General features: G+C 38.3%; 1 protein-coding gene across 1 annotated transcript in view; it reads left to right on the top strand.

Moving 5' to 3' along the window:
* The window catches only part of LOC128354552 (gamma-aminobutyric acid receptor subunit gamma-3-like), a 95,583-nt gene that overhangs the window by 59,395 nt on the left and 9,865 nt on the right, over window positions 1–26,323 (top strand). Inside the window, exons 6-8 of the mRNA XM_053314767.1 lie at window positions 2,435–2,517; window positions 9,500–9,637; window positions 24,881–25,033. Of these exons, the coding sequence (XP_053170742.1) occupies window positions 2,435–2,517; window positions 9,500–9,637; window positions 24,881–25,033 (374 nt within the window). The remainder of the gene's footprint in view (window positions 1–2,434; window positions 2,518–9,499; window positions 9,638–24,880; window positions 25,034–26,323) is intronic.

Raw genomic sequence — 26,323 nt, forward strand, 5'->3', positions numbered from 1 at the left:
ATCAAACAAATAGGGGCTTAGGTCACAAAAGTGAAATTTCATAAATGACTGTCATTTGCAATTGCAATACATTTGTGTGTCCTACAAAGCTTTCACATGTTTAACAGGTACAGACACAGTATCCCAAGGAATTGTGTCCATATTGGATGATTTTGCACTTCATGATATCAGTGTCAAAGCAGAATGTAGTGGGCTCTGAATAGAGAGGCACCAAGTAAGAGGGTGCTAACCATACCTTAAAAGTGGAAATAACATGCTTTTTGTCATTTTCAGTCATGTATATATTGTTATAAAGTATTGTTGCATTATACTGTTGCAAAGTTACATCTACCTCCCCCATCAGTGACATCAGATTGTTCACACACACCTAAAAACAGCCATCTGTTCCTATGGTCTTTGTTGCTAAGGTTGTTGCTAAGGTTGTGCACGTTTTACAGTCGCATATTTCGGCTCGAATTAGAACATGATTAGAACATGAACTGACGTTTATATTTGGAATCAAGAACAGGAAAAAGAAGCACAATCTGGTGACTACTATTTGTTGACGTGGCCTCAGAGGTCAGAGTGGGCTCATCAGTAGAGAGGTCTTAAAGAGACAGGAGCTAAAGCCTCATTTCACACAAAGCTGCCCAACAACCTCATTTTTCCCAGGTTGTTGTTTCTCCTGGAAAACTAATATCTATGGCCCTCAACCTTCATTATGAATAATCATTATAGACACAGATCCCCAAGTTTTGTATGTTTGTCTGACGCTACATAAACCCGTGCACAACATATAATTTCAACCCATCTGTCACCACAATTGGATTCAAGTGGTGTGGCGCACAGCTGCTCTCTGCACAGACAGTCTTTCCTTCTATCCTATCCTCTGTCCTCCTACCTCTGCTGCTGATATGATTCACTGCCTGCAGGTACTGCTGGTACAGAGGAGGGGCTGGTTTTATCTCATCGGGCAGCTAAATTTACAAGAATATGCCAAATTTTAAGATACGTAAATGTACATTGTCGTCAACTTGAATAAAGAGGTATCTTTCACTTCATATCTCCAAACTGCCACTGACAACATCTCATATTTTGAGACTTAAATGTTGGCAGGTATGGGTTTAACTGATGGGTTAAATCATGCAGAGATATACCAATGGAGCCCCAGAACAGAGAAATATAGACCTGTGCTTTAAAAATGTAGAAATGTGCAGAAATACGTCCTTATTAAGCATAAACACAATCTATCCCTTACCATAACCAGGCTGTACAGTAGTTACAATGCTCCCATATTGTAGACAGTGAGACTCTTCACTGGCAGTAGCAGGCTTTAGTAACCGTGACAACAATACTTTTCTTTCATTACTCATTCTGTAGTCTCAAAGGGAGCACAGTATCCTCTCTAGAAATTCTTCTCCACAATCACAAACTTCCTCCCAAAAACGTTGGGAGCTTTTAATAGCCAATTTCACTTGTGCTAATGCGTGTCTCACTGATGGATTCGAAAATTATTGTTTCATTAAAAGGATATTAAGTCTTTAAGAGGCGTATGTTTGGGGGCGTTGACTGACACGCTCACAAGTTATAACACACTCACATCTTCTTTTTTTTTTTTTTACTGTTTGTCGCTCTCCGCATCAGCACTGCACTCTCTTGCCCAAATTTGGATTTCCTGCCTCCTAATGACAAGGATGAAAAGCGAGCATGTACAGCACTTTGCACTTTGTTCACCTACAAACAAGACAAGTGAGGCAGTCCTATTCTTGCTTTGATTGAGGCTCTTCTTTTTGTGCTCTTAAGTCTGTGGAAAATGTCGGAGCACTAAAATGAGACATTTTTACAAGGAACAAAGACACAAAAGTACCAAATAACTCAAAGAAAAAGACACATTTTACCATGGTCTCACTTTTACAGACATTATCTTACACATGGAAAATTAATTTAAGGATTAATTAAGACTAGAAATTCATATTCAGTTTCATATGCTGCTTGTAAAACATGAAACTGTGTCTTGATAGGGACGATTTGTGATCACTGTTGCCTTCCCAGAACATCTGTTGTATTGACTTGTCCAGTGATCAGAGCTAAATACCCCTGTTTCTATAAGGTTATATTGCCTTTGGACTCTAACCTAAAAATGAATGCTATCTTGGGGAAAAACATGTCAAAGGCTGATGATTAAACAGTTCTGTCATTTTGAAAGATTTCACACATCAACAAAGCAATCGAGTGTGATCCTCCACCATCTGGTTTGAAGCCAGCCTTTCATATACTCTGGTGCAAAAGTGCATTATATGATATGAGCTACAATGAGTACCGTACATTCACACCATGTGCTTCATTGACTGGAAAATGAGGGATATGAAGCATATTTAATACCTTGAATGTCTTTGTTTGATAGTGTCTCTCTCTCTCTCTCTCTCTCTTTCTGTCTCTCTGCCCTCCTCTTCAGGATGACCATCAACGCAGAATGCCAGCTGCAACTTCATAATTTCCCAATGGACGAACACTCCTGTCCTCTCGTCTTCTCCAGCTGTGAATATTGGCAATAGCATGAACACACACACATGCACACACAGATACATTTACACATATTAATGCATAAACGTCTATACTCATAATACCTGCTGTACAGCACCTTGTAAAATTGAGGTTAAGATTCATAAACACAAAAAAGAAACAGCAGAGACTAAATAAGTATTGACAGATACAGATTTTAAAAAACAAAAGTTTTAAGGTGACTTTTAAAGTTTCGGAAAATTACAGTGGAGACTCGAATAGGCTTGAATTAGTTTTAACTGTATAATGTGAAACTGTTGAACAAGCAATAAACCATAAACACTGACTGAAAAAATATGTAAAGCATCATAGGCTACATATGTGTTATGTTGTTAGATCAATGTCCTTCATGAAAAAACTGGACTATGGGCACGAAGAATGTGTGCATGTTGACAGAGTTAAAGGTCACTTTAACTCTAGTGACCTGATTTGGGGGAAGTCATAGGTAGAAATGATCAAAAAGTGAAAATAGCAATATGCTCAAACCACATCACATTGCAAAATGTGAGTTGTAAGCTTGCAGATTTGTAATTATGTGGCATCCTTTGATGAAATAGTGGTTAAAAAAAGCTAAAACTAATCAATTCATCAAGATAGTATATGAATATGATTGCTTTCCAATACTTTAGATAACTAGATTTAGGCCCAGTTGTAACCTATACAGTCTATGGTTGTAACACACAACACTATGCAGAGTTTGCTATTTATTATGTTAAGTAACGTTCATAGACAGTTAAGTAACCGTTCTGAACATTTAATGAGTGTTTATCCACACCATGCTAGCAGACACACACCTGCTTAAGACTGTATCACCATTTCCACATGGTGGAGAGTCTTCCTCAACCTGCTGCTGCACCACCATGGCAGGGGGAGCCTCACTCTGACACACCTGCTGCTGAGAGGAACCACTGCTGAAGCAGCAGCATCACTGCTGCTAGCTCTGGCTACGTTGGCCGCAGCAGCAAACATTTCTGACAGTTTTTTGCTAGCAGCGTCGGTCGCGAGAGCTTTTATTCTCTCCGTTTTTCAGCTCCGCCTTTTCGTTTTTTACCCGCATTCTCCATTTTGTATTTCCCGCTTTTATTTTAGTGTGCTGGTGTGTTGTTGTTTCTCTCACTCGCTCTCTCATCATGACTGCTTGTCATTAAAGGTGATTGGACGACGGGGGGGGGACTAGAACATGCGTGGGCGGGACTCCTGGGTCTCTGTAGCCTATCATAGGGCCATTGGGCCAGGTATTCTTTAGACAGACAAGCCAATGGGCCTCTGCTGTGTCTGCAGGCTGACACAGCAACGGGGCTCTGTGAGGCAGTGCAAGTCTCTGCCCCTGGGCCGGGAGAGTTACCATGGCAAACACTAAATGAACAAAATAAAAAATAAAAAACGGGCAGCCATCGGCCCATTATTGATCGGCCCACTGGGAAAAATCCCGGTACTCCCAATGGCCAATCCACCCCTGGTGCCACCTGATCAACCTAAACACAACCTCAGCTGCCAACCCACTTCAATACCAGTAACGTAATCATGTGACTTCCCCAAATTGTGCATATTAAATCAGAATAACATTGATAGTGAAGTGAAATTTGATTTAAATGTCTCAATCCAAAATAACAAGGATCCTCAGCATTATTTTACAGCCAGGGAATAAATAGAGGCTTAAGCTAAAGTATTGCTTTACTCATTTTCCCCCTTAATTATAAGTTCTAATGATTTTTTTAATTATGCTAAATTATAAATCAATTACAAATACTTCATCAGTAGGTTATCAATGCTTGAGTCTTTTCTGGGAATTTCTGTCATTATCTTCTCAGTAGTAGAAGGCAGAGAGTCATTTTCTCTCCCACAGGCTCATCAGAAGTACCAGATGAAGGATCATGAGGATCATTGAGGAAGATGATGAGGATGAACTTGAATTAGTAATAATAAGTCAGAAGAGGGAGAACCGGAAAACAGTATATTTACCTATAAATAGGAAGGATAAAATGTATGGAAGATTTAAAACGCCTAGATTTAAATAAATGGAAAAAAAGGGTTAGAGTGAAATACAATACATAGTTATATGCATTTGTAGTTTATAAATGCATGTACTGTGTCATGATATATCCAGTTGCTTGTCATTTAAAAAAAAATAAAAAATGAATTTTTCATTATGACAAATTTCACAAGAAAAAAATCTAAAGTGCAAAAGTGACACTATAATTTGACACTATCATTATCATTATAATACATATAAAAGAAAAGTAATATGTTTTATTTGTACCATTAAAGAACGGAAACGGACAATGGAAAAGGCATTATGGCTACCTGAAGATTTGCCCTCCTACATTTATTTCTCTATTAACCCGTCCCTTATTAAGTTACCCACCACCTAAAAGGCACGACTAATCTAATTTGATTTTGTATGACGGGCCATTCTGTTGGATCAGACATCCTTCACTGGTAGATATGATTGAATTGCGGTAATAACCATTACCTGATGCGACTACAGATGGCAGTATTTGTCACTGGCCATTATAAACCTCCTCTCAGCATTGAATTCAGATAATCAATTGAGTATTTTTGAGCATATACAATTTGTTCGCAGTGTGATGAGACCAGATGTTAACAGTACTGGAGGTAGCGAAAGAGCTATTGACCGCAAATGGGCTTCCATTATGTGTCTGCACTCAGTGAAAGGATTCTGCAATAATGACCCTTTTTCCAGGCTCAGTACATGACCATGTGGATGGACATTTTCTTGTCTGTGTCGGCAATGGATGAGCAGCAAGTGCCTTCAAAAGCACTGAATTAAAGCCTTGAAGTCTAAATGATTATATTCAGTTGTGGTGAATGCTGCTATTGCCCCAACATGTTGAGAGCTAATCATAACTGCTCAAATATATATAGAGATATTTTTGTATCTTTTAGATTTCATTCATTCGACTACAAATGCAAGCTTAAATAGCAGAAAATGTCTGTTATTTTAGCCAGATTAAGACTTAAAACTCATATAACTGTGCTTTAGGATTTTCTGATTAGTGTGAGATTACTTGATAATTAAGCAACAATGGAAATTACATGTGGAGATTTCAAATGGGCCCATGTGCTTGTGCTTGAGTTTAAGTTTAAGCAGTTTGAACATCTGGTCTTTGCTTGGTTTAAAATATCCAAAAGTTTATACGTGAACATGATCCATGGAGTCTTATTAAGGGTAATTTTTGGAGACATATAGCTGCACATATGTGTCAACTCTTTTGGAAAATGAAAAGCTGCTCTCCAGACTCCTCATATGACTCCAATAAAGAAAGCATTTCCATCAATCTCAGTGTTACAAAACGGAACACAAGATGCTTTTTAGACACCAGAGAAAGCACATGAAGTGAGCAGCAAGTGTTTCACTCAGGTCTGCTCTGTCTGTTTTTGCATAAACATGTTGCCCGGCCTACAAATTACACATTGCATGGCAGATGGTTTGTAAGACGAAGATCTGCTGCAGAGGAGGAGGGAGGTGAAGCAGACCAGAGGTGACTTATAGTGTTTCTCCCTCGTTGTACATCAGGATGACACCTGATAATGACACCGAATTTGGCGCTCGCTTTAATCCAATGTCCAAACACACAATCCATTACTCTAACTTTCACTGCTAACTGCTACCAACCTCTTTAATTCCCACTCAGAAGAAAACTTACCACTCAAGGTCTGTTAATGTATTATGATATTGTAATGTACAAGGCTTTTCAAATGTTCTCTCTTCATCTTGAAGCATGTTAGAAGTCTCCACATTATGGCTGCAATCAATTTTCTTTTATTGAATTGAACATTATAAACCTGATGAACGCGTTGATGGCCTTCGCTAATGTTTCTTATTATTTCACTTTTTTAACAGCACATGTGTCGATTATGCAACCAATCTGACACCTTACCAACATGTTTTGAATTCATGCCTTGGTTTTTGTGACATGGGAGCTTTTTGGCTTTCTTTTTAGTGCATAATACATTTGAGAAAACAACTTTTTTTGACAACTACCAAAGCCATTAAAAGTCCAGAAAGACATTTTTAGCTATGATTACAAACAGTTTGTATGCCACATGCCACATGCAGTTATCCACATTACAGGCATGGCTACAATCCAGGTGTGAATTAACACTCTCTGTGGTGCTATATTGGTCACATGTATTCATAGGGAGGTAATTTTCAATGTGGCAGAAATCGCAGAATGTGACATTTTCATTACTTTTAACTACTTTAACATATTTTTTTACCAATCAGCTGATTGCCACTAAAATAAATTAAAGTCATAACACATTTCCTCAAAACTGTTATTTTACAACTGTTATTTTTACAAGCATTTAACAGAATCTTAAAATGCAAGCAGCATAAGTAGAGAAATATAAGACTTTATATATAAGATGTACATGATACATGAGTGATGACAAATCAGATGTATTGATTCTATTCTACCAGACTAGATGCTGTTCTTTACTATTTAAATACACATTTCCCAGTTACATCAAAAATGCAGCATTAACCAGCTGTTGAAACAGGTCAAGTCATACATTTATAGATGTAATCAGCAGTTCTCAGTTATGCTCAAAAGAGCCGGAGACCTCTATAAAAACTGCCACAGCCCATGTTGCATTATTTGAAAGCCCTCAGCAGGGGTGGTCAATCATCAGAAGCTGTCAATCAGATTTTGTGTTGTTCACAAAACCTTTCTGATTTCATTTCAAAAACCTCATCAAAAATGGATTTGTGCTAAACTTTTGAATGTCAGTGTAAAGAATAAGGGATATGATCCTTATGATACATACAATTTAAACATACTCCCAAAGCAGCTGACACTGGAAATAAACTGTATGGCTGTTGAAAAGATTGTCTGCTCTGCAATAAGAGAAAGAAAAGAAAATATAAATTGTGCTTAGACTGTGCTGTTTTCTTTTCCCTCAGTTTATGATAACTTATCTTTACTAAGCACACTGTACTTCAGACAAGGGGAGGACTGAAATTTTAGAAAGAACTCCATTTACACTCATATGCACACATACTGTAGGTAGATATGAGTTTTCTACATAAGACAATAAAATGAGCTTTAGAGAACTTTAAAAATCACAGAAAACTATTCAAACTCTGTGCTTTAGTAGTTGCAACAAAAAGAATCCAAAATTAAAATATACTTTTGAAAGGAACCCAGTATATTTCATTTTATGTGTTTTTTGGCTATATTTATTCAGTCAAAAAAGCCCAAAAGGGGGAATTTAAGTTTTTTCTGCAGTGTCTGTGTCCTTTACATTGGGCATCTTTCCAATCCTCCTTGAAATTACATTTATATGCTACTCAATTTTCACATTACAGTGTCGGCAAATGTAGTCAATGGCTGAATTTTGATGACAGTGTGGCACCAGAGGGATAGGCAAGAAAAGGCCTGTGGTTAAGGTTAATGAAAGATCTTGGTGTAGCTTAAATGTCACTGTAGACTTTTAATCTGTCTTAAACTAAGACCATTATCTTTCACTAACCTTTACCAAGTGCTGACAGTGCCTAAACTTAAACCACAATAGCTTTAGCAATAGCAAAAATAGCTATGCAGAAGTTTAATATTGTTGTTACAACCAGTGGATGTTGTATTGCAAGACTGGATGTCTTGGCAGGAAATAAAAGAAGTGTATTGTGTCTTTCTGGTATGGGAAACTTCATTTCCTTTCATACAAAACAAGTGGAATTCAACTTTAAATTCCCCACAGTGCTATACTCACATGATATTGTTTTCATGAGCAGAAACCCTCACATATAAATTAAGGTTTTTACCGAAATATGTTAGAAATGGACATTCCTTGATTCCTTGTCTTCTTCACTTGGGGGACAGACACAGAGAATATAAGAGCCAAGGCCAGAGAAACATTGTGTGAGAATATTTTGTAGCTATGAAGATACACTGGTAACTCAATAGTAATACTGTTTGCAGTTAAGATAATTGTCCAAACACACCAAGAGAAATATGGTGGTAATAATGTTTGGCATCAATATTAGTGATTTAAAAAAAACACCCCTCTTGCATCATGGTGATTGCTCTTCTTGGTTATAGATGACTATCTTCTAAATGAGACCATTTACATAATTAGTTTGGTTTCCACCACAGGGTACAACAAGGCCTACCACTTGCTCATTATTGCTGTCAATCATTTGTGTAAAATTGCTTCAACTTGTCAAATGAGCTCAGTTTTATTTTTTACATGCAGACGTCGTTAGAAAAGAAGTTCTCGTGCGCTCTCTGTGCTCGAGTTTATTAACTGCTCCACCCACCATGGATCTGCAGCCTATGTGAAATCGTTCCGTTTTAATGCTTAACATGTAGCAGACACTTCAAAGTATTTCCGAGCACCACTTGGCTCTTCTAAGGGAAAGCACTTTCACACGTCACTGAAGTGTAACAATAGGCTTGTTGTCACAGAAGTATATGAAAGATACATAGCCTATAATCTTACACTACAAAAAAATCCATTTATAGAAAAAGTCAAGCAATTTCATTTCACTTTTATCTGAAGTAGCCCTAGCTACCTTTTCTTCCAAGATGACAGTATCTTGCAATAAAGCAGACTGCTCCGTTTTTACCAGTAAAATATGCAGCAACATTCTTAAGAGGTGTTGACTTGTAAGTGTAGAAACCTATTCCAATGAGGTGAATCAATTTTAGCACTAAATAAAACATTAAATATCACAGCAGAGTGGTATTTGTTCACCTTGAGTGCACAAGAGTACATTCCAAGCAAACAAGTTAACAATAATTGCTTCGTTGGTCGCAGTCCACTGAACTGCCCATGAAAAGTTACTGTATAAATTTGTATTAATCATGCATACAGTAAAAAGTGCATTGCTGCATTAATCTCTCCTATATTCTCTGCTTTCAACTTTTTTCTCTCTGTCTTTTGTCTTCCACCTCATTCTTCCACACACCTAACCGAGCGTCTGTGTGCTTCCTAGACGGCTACCCGCGAGACGAAATCATTTACAAGTGGAGGCGGAACTCAGTGGAGACGTCGGACAAGAAATACTGGAGGCTTTACCAGTTTGATTTCATGGGGCTTAGAAACACCACGGATGTGCTCACGACGACAGCGGGTAAGAGAGACGCCAACAAAGGTCAAGAAAAAGTCACGAGAAAACATGCTGAATACTATTTAATGCCTAATAATTCTACAAAACTTTATTGAGCCATGCATCATGCCTTCTGAAGAGGTCAAAAGGTCAGTTTTGGCTCCAGACTAGCTCAATCTTGCTCAAGAATGCTTCACCTTGGTTCAAAATAACACCCAGCCTCTAGAGCCGCTTGACTACCTTGGTGCCCCGAGCTTTACGCAGGTTAACATTAGCACCATGCCCATAAATGTAATCATATAACTACAAGCTGAAAGCTCATAAGTATTCCCCTCGGGTGTAAGGGGCAAATAGGTTTTTCCACTGACATTAATCACCAAGATTAAAGATTAAAAAGGAAGTTTAATTATTCACTCCTTTTCCTTTTCTCTTCCCTTGCTTTCAGTGTGGTTATTAGGCTTTGTGTTCTTTGATGATTCAATTTAGGGTTGTTGTTTGGCGGCAGTGGCAGCTGTAGAAATATTGTTGCTCCGACAGGTGCCAGTAATTATACCCACGACTGGCATGGACTGAGGAAGTTCTTAATACATATTTAATGCTGACACGTGACCCTTGCAGATAAAAACAGATTTGAATGGCGTCATCAGCAAAGAATTATGAATCGGGGAAGATAGAGACGTGACAGTGATTGTTAACCTCTCTTACCCTTGTTTATGAGTTGCATATGTTCCATCTACTTGGTGCCATACGGTCTTTTGTCTTTGGAGACATCTGCATAATGTGACCTGATTCAGCTTTCTAAGAGCTGAACCTCTGTTCATGAATATTCGAAGAACAGGAGCACTTGGCATAATTAGGAGAGAGATAACAGGGAGTGGCATCAAATTATCAAGGAGCTCAGTGGAAATTGGTTCTATTTTGTTGTGCTAAATGTATTGTGGTGTGTTTTTGTCCCAATGCCCACACATGCCACGGCTACATCAAGTATTCTTAACAACTTTTTGCAGGCAACCATTTCTTTTTTTGCCTGTTTTTATCGCCCATTAGGAGAAACTGTTCAAGCATCCTGTTTATCTAATGAGAAACCGACATTTCTTTTTTGTGTTTCTGATCAAAAAAAGAAAAAAAAGGTGACTGATGAGCACTCTCATCTCGACACGTTGATGGCCTTATAAATTATACGTTTTCCTGGATTCCCGCTGTATTGTCAAAAACACAGTCAAACTAATTTTCTGCTGAGATGCTCAAAAGCGACAGCAAACCTACACATCTACCTCATGCTGTTCAAGAAAATTAGTCGTTTTCTCATTTATTACCTCGTTTCTTTTTCCTGTTTCACTTGCTGGAGCTCCATCTCTACACGCATGATGATTAGATCCCCGGCTAAAAATACCTATCATTAATTTACATCATGACAAACTTCGAAAGTGCTGCGTTTCTCTTCCTCTCCCTTATTTCCCTCTCTCCCTCTGTCTCCCTCTCTCCCCCGCTTCATCCTTCATCCCTCATAAACACATGAGGTATGGGGCTGTTTTAATGAGAACAGAGTGGACAGATCCCCGGCCACAGTGCCACTGGGGACCCCCACCGCAAATCCACCATCGTTATCAATTCAGCAGCGTCCTCTTCAAAAGGCCCCAATGTGGAATCCCAGACACTTCGGCGCTTTGTTCTATGATCCCATCGCAAATTCCCCATAAGCCTCCATTATGCCCTTTTCTGTGGGTATATTGCAGAAATGCTGATGTTCTTCCTTTTCTTTCTTTACATGTCCACTGTAGAAATTCTTCAAATGTCTTCCTCTTGAAGAATCTGCAATGAAATCGCTGACAATCTCATGCCCTGTTCGGTGATTGCATCATGGATCACAATACTGATATTCCATTTGATGTTCCTCTTCTGCTTTATCTCTCATACATCCTCTTGACTGTGACTCCTAACCCACAGCTGACCACGAATCACATTCAAATCACAGCTGGAAATCATCACACTATAATGAAAGTATTAGTGCTTAAGGAAGAGACATGAATAGGCACGCAGACGACTCCCTACAGCAGCGACTGTCCAATTTGAACTTGGCAACTGTGAATAGGTCTTATCAAGCTTTAGATGGCTCCACAAGTTGAAGTAATAGTGATGTGCATGGAGTTGTAGTAAGAGTAATAATGAGGTGCCCTTGAGCAACCCCCAACCTGCATCATCTGAGCTGCCCAGCAGACAATCGATCAATCTTTTGTTGAACTGGGCAACTTCCAATGGTCCAATGGTCAATATCTGGAACTGGTATTCACATACTGGAATGTATGTGAGTAGAAAAAAGGAGTATTGGTCTATGTCAAATGTTATGTATAAATACAGATTAAAAAAATTCTAAATGTTGTCCCAACCACGACCAGCTCCTTAACAAACCTCAATCAAAGTTTCAGTCATCCAAACTTTACTTAACTTATCACTAGCCATAGCTTAAACTCACTTTTTGCAAAACAAACGTGTTTCTGACTGAGCTGCCTTCATATTGTGGTTTACTGAGTCAAATGAGGGTATTTAAAGCATTCCTAAACTATTAACTAAAATGTCTTATGGCGCTTTTCCACTACACAGTTCCAGCACGACTCGACTCGACTCAAATCGGTTTTTTTTGCGTTTCCACTAGTGATAGTACCTGGTACCTGGTACTTTTTTAGTACCTGCTCTGCTGAGGTTCCAAGCGAGCCGAGCCGATACTAAATGTGACGTCAACAGACTGCCGGCCACTGATTGGTCAGAAGAGTCATGAGCCGTCCCACACAAGAATCAAACCCGGCATTTTTAAATACCGGCAACAGCGTTACAGCCATACGGCTCCATTTTCTTGCTTTGTGTGTGACAGAAAGCCACATACAGCAGCAAGTACACCATCGCCTCCATGTCCTCCATTGTTCATGTTTGTGTCGCATATAAAACGAAGTCACGGTAGTTTTTGTGGAGCCGTGCTATGATGACCCCGCCCACGTTGAGTAGGTACCTTTTTGTAATGGAAAAGGTCGTTCCTGGAACCGTGTCGAGTCGAGTTGAGCCGAGCTGAGTAGTGCTGGAACTGTGTAGTGGAAAAGCGCCATTAGTTCTCACAATTAAGCAGATGTGGAAGTAAGTCTTAACCTTTGAATCTCAAACAATTCGAGTCCCTGCTATACGTCAAGCAAGCCGCAAGTGAAGTTGTATGAGATTCTGGAGGTCTACCCCTCTGAAATGATAATATAGCCTTTCAACTCTAAAGGGCTCTGAAATGATATTATAGCCCTACATCTCTAAAGGCCTCCGGAATGAAAACAGAAGTAGGAGACAAACCAGCCAATAAGTTAAGTAAAAAGACATACTCATGTACCTTTCTTAGTGGGTTTTGTAGTGACATGTGACGTTGGATGTTCTGATTTTGAGCTGCAGACTTTGCAGCTGTTCTCTTCTTAATACCATCATCAACAACATAATCCTTGAATCCAAATTTGTTTATATTTGGACTAGCCCCCTCCATGATAGATGTCCTGTGCTTCAACCTCTGCTGGTTTGCTGCATCCTAGTGGGTTGCCAAGTTCATGCACATTTCACTAGAAATCACTCAGTAATGTTTTACAAAATGTAGCATCTTAATATCTAGAGTGTATAGTCATCTGTCTCAAGTCTAAGTCAAATCTGAAGTCACAAATAAGTTGAAGCTGAGTCTTTTGTCAATGTTGGTCATGCAAGACTGAAATCCTCAAATTTGTGAGTCAAGTTGAGTCCCCAGACCAAATATGTGTATAACTCATATTTGCATGGTAGTACAAGAAGAGAAATATTTTAGGAAATATGTTGTTTTCTGTATATCACATAAATGGTTTGTCAGTTTGGTGAGGGAGAAAGCCGGCACAATAACATTCCAGCTCACTTGACCTCATTAATAAAAGAGCTTCCAAGCAGAAAGTCGACCTGACTGCATGGTCTGACAGTATGTAGACAAGTGGGGAGCGGGCAAATCAGACTAATAAGTATTCTGCTGCAGCCTGTAAACAGAGGGGTTGTTACTGTCCTAGCAGACTGTAAATAGAGGGGTTGTTTGCTACTATGTTAGAGCACAGCAGTCACCACATCTCTGTGAATGTGTGTGTGTGTGTGTGTGTGTGTGTGTGTGTGTGTGTGTGTGTTATAGATAGCTATAGATAATCTGGGGATGTATATTTTTGTAGCCTCCATTCAGTCATTCATGTAAGTTAAACAGCATTATCCTGCATAAGAATAACCCATGTTTATCCTCCATGTATTAAACTGTCATATTAAAACACTGTCTTGCCTGGTCTGCAGTTGCTGAGAGGGAGGAAATGGAGAATAGGGCAGGAAATAATGAATAGATGTTTTATTTACCCCTGATCGCATATAAAATGTGCAACTGTTACTTTTTTTAATCTAACCTGCATTATCTTCCATTTCTAACAAGCTTTGGGAGAACACGTAGTCCATCTCAGACATAAATAGGTACATAATTTGCAAGTCAACACTTTTATTTGGGTGAAATAGAAAAATACAGAGATTTTTATGTAGTGTCCACTGTTTGATGAAGCTTTTCTTTAGTGTCTACGTTGCTGTAGAGAAAATTAACCAGATTATTAGCTGTAGTCTTTGTGATATACTGTCAAATAAAGCTTTTTTATTACAAGATCTGATTACATTCATCCTTCCTTAATGGGCGCCTAGTTATAAAATTCCCTTCTTTATATAGGCAGTCAAGGGATTTACTGAATTGAAAATCAGGGATGCTTCTCTTTACTGTGTGAATAAAAAGTGATTAAATGCACCATAATCATATCTCCATTTTTATTACACCCCTTGTTGTAGCAGTCACATATTTCTTCTAAATGAGTCCATTCTTAAGATCTATTTACTAGGGACTGAAATGAATAGATAGATAGATACACAGATACATAGACAGATACATAGATACAAAGATAGATAATGGTTGCAGTAGATTGGAGGGTCTATTTAACATGTGTAAGATCAATTCCAAACCCTTTAATGTCACTCTTGTCACTGTCTCTTTCACACTGCCTGGTTTATATTGCATCATGATGACATCATGTGTTGGACTGTCCATTATGTGGTTTTGTGACAAGCTGCCGGGGTCTTGCTCAGCTGGAAATATGACACCAGCAGCAACAAATGAAGTTGGATGATGATCAAAACATTTTGTAAATAAGTTTGATTTTTTGACGTGAATGATAAAGAACAATTGCCTGAATCAGCTGTGAGCAATTTTAATTAAACATGATTTAGGAAAGCTAAAAAAGACGAGAGGAGATGTTTTACTGCAACTAACCTAAGACCAAAATACACAGTACATTTAGTGGAGTTGACAGTAACATGATGCAACAGAAATAGCATATGAGAGGGAAAAGGCTTGGAAAAGAGGAGGAGGAGGAGGAGGAGGAGGGCGGCTGCAGATGCAGAGGGGTGTGGTTGGAAACCTGAGGCCCGCCTAGTGGAAGCTGTAGGACTTTATTGGATAATCAGCTTTGTCACTGTGTATTGAGCTAGGTATAAAAGGGCAGAACCTTAAGCAGGCTGTGTAAAGCATGACAGACACTGGCTACATCTCAAGTCTCTTATTTTATATTTCCTCACTCCTTCATACTCGCTTGAAACTCAAGACTTTTGAAGGCTGTCTCAAGTTTCATATTTCTGTTCAGAGGAGCGAGGAGGGATCTCTGAGGAGCCATGAGTGAGGATAGTTGAGAGCAGCTTTCATAGAAGTCTTTAATCAGCTGACATGTCCCCTTTTTGGATATCAGTTATTGATTGGACACTGCAGCTGATTGGACTGATCTGATACATCACAACATCTAAAGTTTTTTCTTTTCATGATCTATTATTTCCTCCATTAACTGTTATTATGGGTCAAATTAAAGTCAGAGAGTCTGTCATTTGTCATCATTTCCATTCAGTCACATGTGAAGCTGAAAATTCCTCATCGTCTGGTTTGATATGAGTTACATAAGATCCTTGATCCTCTGAAACATTTAGCCTGATAAATTATTTCTAATGTTCAAATGACACCTTAATCATATTCTGAGTTATCAAATAATGAATTTACAATCAGAATATCAATAATACAGATGCAAATTATGAATAAATAATGCAAACACATTCTGCCAGTAGAAATGGTTTCTGTGGCTCTAAGCAGGACAGAATACACAGTTTAAATACAGAATACTGGTTTTTATTTATGTGCAGGTGTTTGGCTGCAGAGAGAAAACATCTGTTCTGTCAGTGATAACTGTGCAGCTTTATTAGTATTAGCACAGTGCACATGTGTGCAGACACAATTCCATTAAAAGTCTTTACAGCTGTTAAAGCCACTGACAGCTGATCCAGCTGTGATCAGCTGCCGCCATCATCAGAAACAGGCGTTTTAGAGAATGTCTATAAAAACACACATTTCCTCATTTCCTCTCTCCTTGCATGGTTTCCTTGTTTCCCTTCATGCAACCTTTATGGGAGGGACTAAGACGCAAGTGAGGGAAATGTGGATGCAATTAAGAGACTTGAGATGCACCCCCAGCAGTGAAAAGTTGTTGGTGAGAAGAACACTGAGAGACCAAAGTGAAGAACTTGAAGTGTGAACTTGTGACGCTATAGTATTTTTTATTTAATTATGGTTAGTATGTGTTTCTTGCAAAAAAAATGAGGCAGCTGAAGAGGCTTAGTTGGTTTGCCTGGTGGATTGAGCAGAGTGCTGGCTGGTTGTAGTTAGTAAAGATTTGGGTTTTTTTGTTAAGATGGGAAAAGAGATATAATTCAAGAAGACTTTAATACATGTGGGGTTGCTAATTAGTGGCTGTCAAGATAAGTGGAAACAGTTAGTGATGGAGGTTGGATAACTAGGCAAGCCAGGAAATTCAGATGGGCCAGCTGGGCCAGCCACTGCATTTTAGCCTGAGCAGATGTAATGTAGATATAAGAGATGCCACTGAGTATCTGCTCTTTGCTTGGGTGAGGATGGTATGAAAGGATGTTTTAAAGATGCTGACCTGTGGTGGCAGGATAACACAGAGGGAATTGTGAACAGAAAAACTTATGTGAAAAGATAATCACTTGGTTTTACTGACTCAGACTGCCAACAACTCAACTTCAGATAAGCATGGGTATACATTTTTGCATAGAAAGACTAGATTTTATCTCCCCATCACTTAAATTGAAAGCACACTAAGAAGAAATTGTCAGTATGGAGAAATGGTGAGAGTGAAAAACCTGTTTCAGTGGTTATATGCATACCTAACCTTTAAAATGAGACTGCCCATCAAAGCCAATGTGACCAGCCACAGCAGTTTAGCCTCAGCAGATGGAAAGTTACAGCCTTTGTAGCTGCAGCTCACCAAGGAAACACTAGAGACATTTTTTTGTACTGTGGAGGATTTCCACTTCATTTGACTCATTTGGACATTTGAAGCCTCACATAAACTTTTCAATAAATTTTCTGCATAACTTATTTGCCAAAACATGCTTTGAAAGCGCATTATGACACAATTTTCTAGTTGTCAGTATGAGAAAGAGGCATTACAGAGAGCACAACAATGGGCAACTGATTATTGTTTTAAGACAGACTTGAAATTTTGTGAACCTGCCCTTTAATTTCTACTCTCTCCCCATACAGTACCACCCTTCTTCCATTGGATTTATAATGGCACAGTCAGGCAACAAATAAAACAGCCCTGCTCCTTAAGTGCCTGTCCAAATACTGACAATACCTTATGGCCATAGTAAAACTACTAACAGCGTTCCACATACAGTAGTGGCTTGTATTATTGCCATTTATTTGACAACACTGTAAGACAAATGGCAGACAGCAGCAGTTCTTCACAGTATGCCAAATGTAATGTCCAGGACTTCAATTGCTTGCTCGCAACTCTTGTCCAATGTACTACCAGGCCAAATCTACCTTGGCTGCCAAGATGTGTAGATTTCTGATGTTATCCTTGTGTGTTTCTGATGTTATCCTTGTGTGTTTCTGATGTTATCCTTGTGTCTTTTGAGCTTGAGTCGTCCCCTTTGAGGCTGTAGTTCATCTTCTGTCTTTAAAAAAAAAAACAGGCAATATTATTTTAAATGTTCTACAAGCAATAACAGACAGAGACAACTCTTCAACTAAATTACTGACAAGACAATTTGATTCATTTATATGTAGCACCTGTAAATTATTCATTGATCCATTGTACATTATCTAGAAAGGCAGCACAATCTACTTATAATTAAAGGCAATAATGTGAGTCTCGGATGAGCACTTCTGAATAGCTGCAAAGACTGCACAGAAGGAGTAAACCTACACTGATTTACAGTAAGGACTTGTTTGAATAACGGCTAGATTTTAAGCTTCATGTCGAAGTGCCAATCAAATGTATTCAGAAAAATGAGGCCATGGAACTCACAGTGATAATAGTACTTGCTCCCAATAGTGACACTCATGAAGCAAATATACAGGAGCATGAAGCAAATATACAGGAACATGAAGCATGAAGCAAATATACAGGAACTCAATCATAATTTTAAAGGTGCAGTGTGTACAATTTAGTGGCATCAAGAGGAATAAACTTGGCAGAAATAGAATATCATTTTCATAAATATGTTCATGTATAACCCCATGAAATTTAGAAGTGGTTTTGTTACCTTACAATGAGCCCTACATATGGGGCCCACCATGTTGCTACAGTAGCCCTTAACGGACAAACTAAACACGAACTCCAGGGAGGGCTTTTTGGATTTTTCGCAAGTTTCACTGCCAGTGCAAGTTCCCCTTCACAACTGGAAGGCAAGGGGGATGAGTCGCGTATTTATTGGCAACCTCACCACTAGATGGCACTAAATCTAACACGCCGGTCTTTTAAGAGAAATACATAAAAGATTCTGACCTCAGAGGTGTCGTCAAACTTTCATGTCAGCTATAGGAACACTAGTTGCACCTCATCTTACAGGACGACTCTTGATGCATCTGTTCAGTGGGCAAACAAGAAAACTTAAATGTAATATGTTTAACAGCAACAACAGTAACATGTCAATTAATAAGATGTCACCTTTCAAAGTTATTTTTTTCCATGAGCATGAACACACCACCATTTCCACAAAGCAGTAAGCTGAATAGGATAAAAAGACAATAATAATGAAATCAGTACAGTCACGATCAACATGAAGATACCACAGTTATTTCTTTCAAGTTGTATCGAAAAATCCAGGCATGTCATAAAGAAGTTAGTGGTTAATTATGGTTATATACTGCTGTCAAGTATACAAGTATTTTATTACCCCTATGTCAAAAACAGGAGTGATTAAATAGACAAAGTTCTTAAATGGTAAAAGACAGCTTCATTTAGCGTCAAATATTTCATGGAAGAACAAAAAAATGTCTGTGAGCTCACACAGAGAAAAGTATACTTCTAGGGACAAAGCAGCCTGAATTACATACTTTATCAACTGTCAACCAAATAACATTCATCAGCTGTTACTCACGGTTCATTTCATTTCATTATTCAAGATCCAAAAGTCGACATGTGTCAGGCACTGGCTTCTTGATATTTAAATGTAGTTGAGCTGATGAACAAAAAAAAAAATCTGCATAAAAGTCATTTTACTCTAAATATAAGGTTCCTCGAAAGCCTTACTGAGGAAATGAGTGGGTTGTGGCTAGGTTTCAAGAAAAATAGAAATCTTTCTCTAAAATGTCAATGTGGATGTCTACGATACATCTACCGGTACATTGGATATAGAAATGTAGTTGGGGGTCCTGGTAATTAAGGATATATCATTGTTTCTGTGCTGTACCATCTTTCTTATCAGTGTTGATGATTCCATGTTATTAAGGAGGTAGAGGTTTACCTGCTCAACGACTTGGCTACTCAGGTAGTGAGGTTCGGTAACCAGGTTGATCCCTCTGGTGCTGGCTTCATGGACATCTGAGGGTTAGGGTTAGGTGGTTCCAGGAAAGAAGATCAACAGCCGGAGACTCTTCTCTTAGGTTGAACTTCAAATGATAGACCTCACAGCTGGAGGCACAAAACTACTGAAAACCTACCTATAAAGGAAAGGTGTGAAAAAACAGTGAAGTGGCCAGCTAAAACAGTCTATGATCTTTTAATGATTACATGTGACCATTACCAGATATCCTCATACTTTTTAGGATATCTTGTTATATGCGTCTTGATCATATATATTCTTGCACATCCTTGCATATCTTGCCCACAGAAAAAAACCTTTGAGATAGAGAAAAATCCAGCAAAAAAGCCAGCAAAGCCATGGTAAATTCTGCTTCTGCTGACTTAAGCGGAGAAACTTTGTCAAACTGTGTTTTAAAGTTGTATCCCTCCCAATCTATCCCACTGATCAAAGCTGGGATTTACAGATAAGCTGTTGGAAAGGTTTTAATCATTTGGTAATTGCACCATAGCATTAAATAAAGGTAATTGCCAATTTGGAGGAATTTGAAAGCATGCAATCACAAGAAATCATTTGAAGCTGAACAGAAACATTGAATCTTCAATGTTGACTTCACCACTGAATCTTAAGAAGCCTTTTTTTTCTCCAAACACCAAACACACATGACACAGTGACATACCGGGCAAGTTCAATGCAAGAGCAAGAATATGAATTATTATTTGTTAGCTTGTCAATGTCTCAAAGTGGCAACATGCATGGAGGACAGTGCGTCTGGCAGGAAACTATTTTTCCTCAGGCTTTCCTTTGAATTACCAATTCACTGACACAAACATGATTCTAAAAATAAGAAATGAAAAATTCAAAAAATCTGCTATATTTACTTTAGAAGTGAGTTCTAAGCCACAGGAGAGACCTTCCTGCCATTAAGATCATCTTATCTAAGAAATAAGAACAGTACAAATTAACCCATAACCAACGTGGTATGAGAACATACTGTATGTACATAGTTATATTAACTAGCTTTAAATATGGTGCCATTTAGCACTCCATTGTAGGTTGTTCAGTGCCAGGAAAAGTGAAAAAAATGCATCTACAACAGGCAGAGAAACTGGTACACACTACAAAATAAAAATGCCCCTTGTAAGAACATTACTTTCAATTCAGATTAGATTACCTCCACACAGCCAGTCCCCATTAACAGACCATTTAGGTGTGATAACAATGTGCATTACATCAAATTAGGTGGAAAGGAGAGCTCCAATTGCACCCATCACCACTGGCTGCAACCACCAGCCATTTCTGGTGCTGTGGCTGTAGCCATTACCGTGGCTAATGGATGTTGTTGCAGCTATATGGATATTGCTGTGGCTCTGATTGTGAGTGATTGGACAAGATATTGGTCAGCACTGAAAGCACTGACAAGCCAGACACTCTTGCATGAACTTGAATCTGGTTCTTCTATCATGACATGTGTTACATATTAGAGCCAGATCAAAACCCACTATATTTAGATCTGTAGAAATCTGGATTATATTAGCAGAGAGACTCCAGAGACTCATTAAAATAGTTACAGATTTGTGAAAGCTTTATTCTACATGTGAAAAATGAGTGGAATAAAGCTTGTTTTGTGTTTTCACAAAAAGACAAGAATTCATGAAGGAATACAAGAATGGAGAAAAATAGTGAAAACAAACACAAACTGAATTTAAGAATTAAAAAAGAGTTTGTTTGGATTTTGCTGCTAAAAGTTGCAATATAGCTGAATATCAATAAGAAAGAGTGAAGTTGGGTTTTCTATTCGTCCATTTAATTATATGTATAAGGAATTTGTCTGGGGCAGTTTAAATGAAGAGAACATTCTTGTCCATTTAATTCTTTTCAGAATACATTGAAATATGCCTGTTTTAATATCCAGTTTTCCTAGATGGAAAGTTTGATATATTCTTAATGCTTCTGTCCAAGTCAAGTCACCAAAAATAGAAGACCAGACAATTTACACTGGGCTTATATTGATCCTTACAAGGATATTCATACCCTGCATCTTAATCCTATGACATATTCCTTGTCCAATATGTCATATCATCAAGATAATTCACCAGGACCTATAAAGCACATCTTAAAGTGGCATCACACACCAATGCAACAGGTGATTCAAACTGCAGTAATAACTAATCTTCAACTAAATCCATATCACTGAATAAACGCAGTTGTGTGCTTAAACTATCTTTTTTTTATTCCCTATGCCATATGTGTTGCTCTTATAGTCAAAGGTTTGCACTAATAATGATTGAGATAATTTATTGACGGATAGTAGAATCCCACTGATTTCACTAAATACATATATGGGAAAGGTGTTTCTTTGTATGCAATTCGGTTCTGTGAGTAGCTAGACTTATTTATATATACATAAATATCTAACAATAAAAAATTCATTCATTCAAACAACTTTCAGCTAACAGCCATTTTGGATACAGTTTGTGTAGCTTTGTGTTACAAAAGCATCCCAACTGCTATTTGTGGTATAGTGTTAACTAAGTCTTATGACTGGACAGCATACAAATCTGCTCATCTCCATCATCCATCATTTGTGAAAACAGAACAAAAAATTAAGCAAAAAATAAAATAAAGAGCTTAAACCCTGGAACAACTGCAAATCATAATTACTTCAAGTCTATCATTTACATCCAGTAATATGTGCACATACATGCATATGCACTTTGCAACTGTTTAAGTGATAAACAGTCATCTGAACAGGTGCTACCGTGATACAGTGCTCTTTATTCACTGCACCTGGCAATAAAATATATCATTATTTCAATTCTACGTAGAGATGGTGAGGTGAGATTCAGATTCAGCTGTAGGTTAAGGACATCTGTACGGATGTTTTATTCAATCCAACATCCTTTCATATGCCTGAGTGGCAGTAGACTATCAAACAGCATTCTTCAGTCATATTTTAACTAATGTTCCTCTGATGTGCAGAACTTTGTCAAGGTTAGAGAACGATGACTTTTGTTCAAGAAATGTTGTAGGTCAATATCTCTGTATGCTGGCAATAACAAGCATTCCATTAAAGAAGCAGCAGAATACATAGTGTCACTCTCTTCGTGTTTCTTTCTTTCACACTGTCACTGCCATTGTATAGCAGCTCAAGTAAACTGAAGTTTATGTGTTTTCTGGGCTTTATTAGACTTTTTCCCTCTTTCTGTCCTGCTCACTTTTTCCCAGCTACCTCCTCTCTATCCTGTCTCTCTCTGTTCTTATCTTCTTCTCTCTGGCTGCCTGCCTTCCCATTCGATCCAGAGAATCTTACTTTCAGCCAATTATAGACCTCACTCCAAACTGTCAGAGAAGGAACTGAACATTTTCTGATGTCTTGTGAGACTAATGACAACTTTGCCAAATTTCAGTGAAGTTTATCAGCTCTTCACTGCACAGAAATGATCTTAATTGAAGTTACAGAAGAGCTTAGATCATGGCACAGTTTCAGACACTAATGACGATCTTATTGGAAAGTTGGGCTGTCATCACTCTGAAATGGTTTCAGTTAAACTCCACTGATAAATAATGCCTTACTTTTTTTTGCGTGGAGTTCCCCTGGGGTCAGTTCTTGGTCCCTGCCTGTTTAGTAAATGCTTCACCTAGATTCTATTAGTCCTAAACATGATGAACGAAATCTAAAATCAATTAATAATCTGACTATAACAGCTCTTCTGATCATATTCAGCAAGCATATTCAAGTAAGTACAGCCTGCCACCAACTATCTCTCACTATAATTTGGTTTGGACTCTGGACTGTTCTGATGACCAAGTTAAGAGCGCAGCACGATGTCGCCCCCAGCTATATATCAGAGCTTTTTAATTACTCATGAGCCAGTGTGCAGCTTTACATCCTCAGGGATGATGGCCCGTGGTTCATAGCTGGATAAAAAAAGTGTAACTTACAATATAGCAGGTTCACCTTTAGAGCAATAACACCTCAGAAAAGGGGCCATTTTTCAACTGGGCTATATATGTAGTGGAAAGTTGGAGATAGTTTTATTTTGGTGCTTTATGATTGGAGAAGTAAAAGACTGTAGATTGGGTTAGGGTTAGGGTTAGGGTACTTTTCCATAACCCACTTTCCATGGGGTTCCACTTGGTTCGCCATAGAAGAGACGAGTTAGCATTGACTAGCATTATATTTCTTTTTTGAGTTTGTGTCGATTGACAAAGAGTCTTTTCCTCTTATTATAATGTCCAGTTGTGTCATTCTTGTGTGTAAGAACAAAAGTAATGAGCTGGAGTGACTTATTATTTTTTCAGTAAAGAATGCGGGGTTATCTGCCAGAACATGTTGATCACAGATCCACTCACACATTTTGTTACTGTTGGTTGGAGTGTGGTGATATCAGTTCTGTCTCCATTGGTGTACACTTGGCAAAACAACAATACTGTTTGCCATTAACTATCTGGCTGTTGGCCTCAGAAGCCTCTTCCTCCTCCACACACTGTTGGCCTTCATTTCACAACATTATAGTTGGGTTCGTAAAAGTAAGCCTGAATATTAGATTCTTACGTGATATCATAAAACTTACTTACTTGGAACATAAGGCCAAGACTGTCTGCTTCAGTTCCAAGGTCACAGTTCTCTGCCAGGATGTTTTTGGCCTCCCTTGATTCCTCGTTCCAGGTGGAGTCCACCTCAAGGCTACTTTAGAACGGTGGCCATGGTCCATTCTGAGTGTCCAAGGCATTGGAGCTGCTGATATTTAATTTCTATTAGCACATTGAGAAAATAATAGGCCAGAACAAACTTAGGCATCACACAAATGTTGAGCTGTTTTTGTGAAACTAATATGTTTTGTGCTGTGGACATTTGAGACTGGGTTGCACATTGTGACAGTTTGTGATTTTGTACAAGTCCTAATTGGAGATCTATTCTAGTCAATTGATGCAACCATTGTGGAATGCAGCATTGACCTTTTACATGGCGCTCTAAACCACTCATCAGCCTTCTGAGCCATACAGCACTAACTAATGAAAAGCCTTCTTATATACTGGTATTCTAATATTCTATAACACTGATGAGAAAATCATATTGATGCCTATGTTTGAATGCACCTGTTTGCCTCTCCTTGGAAGCAGAGGGATATTTCAATACAGGGAACAGAGAGAGAAATTGAATATGGACTTCCCATATTAGAATTATAGCAATGAGGTTGAGAATCGAAGTTGACCTTTAATATATAACCATACTACAAATTAAAATTCTTATATTAGAAAACAATTCAAATGGAAGTTTTTGGAGTCTTACTTGGAGTGAAGTGACAGTCCTGTTTTTCGCTCCCTCAACAGGTGACTACGTGTTGATGACAGTGTACTTTGACCTCAGCAGAAGGATGGGCTACTTCACCATCCAGACCTACATCCCCTGCATCCTGACTGTGGTCCTCTCCTGGGTCTCCTTCTGGATTAAGAGCGACGCCACGCCTGCGAGGACGGCCCTAGGTATACAATACACCACCACCCACGTAGCTTGTTAAATCAAAAGAGTTAAATTCAAAAGGTCTGGTGTAACTTAATCCTCCTTGAGAGCAGTAATTCGCAATACTTTTGACTTTATATTGCTTTTCTGCTACACCCACGTATTGGCAGATCACTCCTTTCTTGCCTGTGAAAGATCAGCAGTGGGGAATAGCGTTGATGTCCAACATTTTGTCATGCTTTTGCTTTATTGAAGTGATTGGAATACCTCTATTCCCTGCTATTGCTTGTTCAAGCTGTAGCGGTGTGAGTCTAATATGAGGAGAATGAATTAGAAGTTAGTATGAGGATTTAAAGCTTCTTTTTAACATTTTTCATTCAATCTAAATTTTAGACAGCTTGATAGCAAAAGCAATAATCTCTTTTTTTGATTGGTAACCACAGTATTATAATTCTTTGTCTTTGTCACAGTAGTTATTACCAGCTAAAGCAATCGTATTACTGGAATAGTTACAGTAAATCAGTCAACATGCCTGTGGAATGAGAGAAGATGACAAATGAAGAAAAAGCTGTTGTGTATCTCTGTGTGTTCATGTGTGTCAAATGAATATGCATGTTTCACAGTAACTTTAGTTGGGCATTAAGCCATCTTGAGAATGTATGCCCCATCAGTGTTGCTTCTTCCTCTTTCATCCTTGATTGTAGCACTAATCTTATTTTTCTTTGCATGACTTGATGATTGTTTTTGAATTATTTTCCTCCTCCACTGCATGCCTGCCATTAGTTCATTTGCTTTCCTGTGGATGATGGTCTTTGTGCAAGGTGATTGGTTTCCTGTTTGAGGGTGAAATTGGAGGTAAGTGTCTGACAAGTTGATGCCCAAATAAATAGATATATACTGTACATTTTGCCATCAAAGATTTAAGTTACACAGTATCCACCTACAGAATAGTTCCACTTTTTATTGAACATAACTATCTCTTAAAACTTTGAGTTTTGAATTTAATTTTCCTTTCAGGCTTAAGTAAATGTAAATTTGGAGAAATGTGTGGAAGAAATGACTCATCTAAACACAGACATCTAAAACATTATAATTTTGGGATGGTGCAGCCATCGAGTTTCATTTTGCCACTCAGTTTCAACATTATATATCTTCAATGAGTTGGAACAGCTGAAATGTGATAGTATACTGTCAGGGTGTGATTATTTACAATTTTGAAGCTACTTAATGTGGGAAAAAGGTGAAAACTGTATATTTAGAGGTTAAACTGTTAAAACCAAGAGGAAGTGGCCCACCACCCTCTCGAAAAGGTT

The sequence above is a fragment of the Scomber japonicus genome, chromosome 24 (assembly GCF_027409825.1).
Source record: "Scomber japonicus isolate fScoJap1 chromosome 24, fScoJap1.pri, whole genome shotgun sequence".
In the NCBI taxonomy this organism is placed as follows: domain Eukaryota; kingdom Metazoa; phylum Chordata; class Actinopteri; order Scombriformes; family Scombridae; genus Scomber; species Scomber japonicus.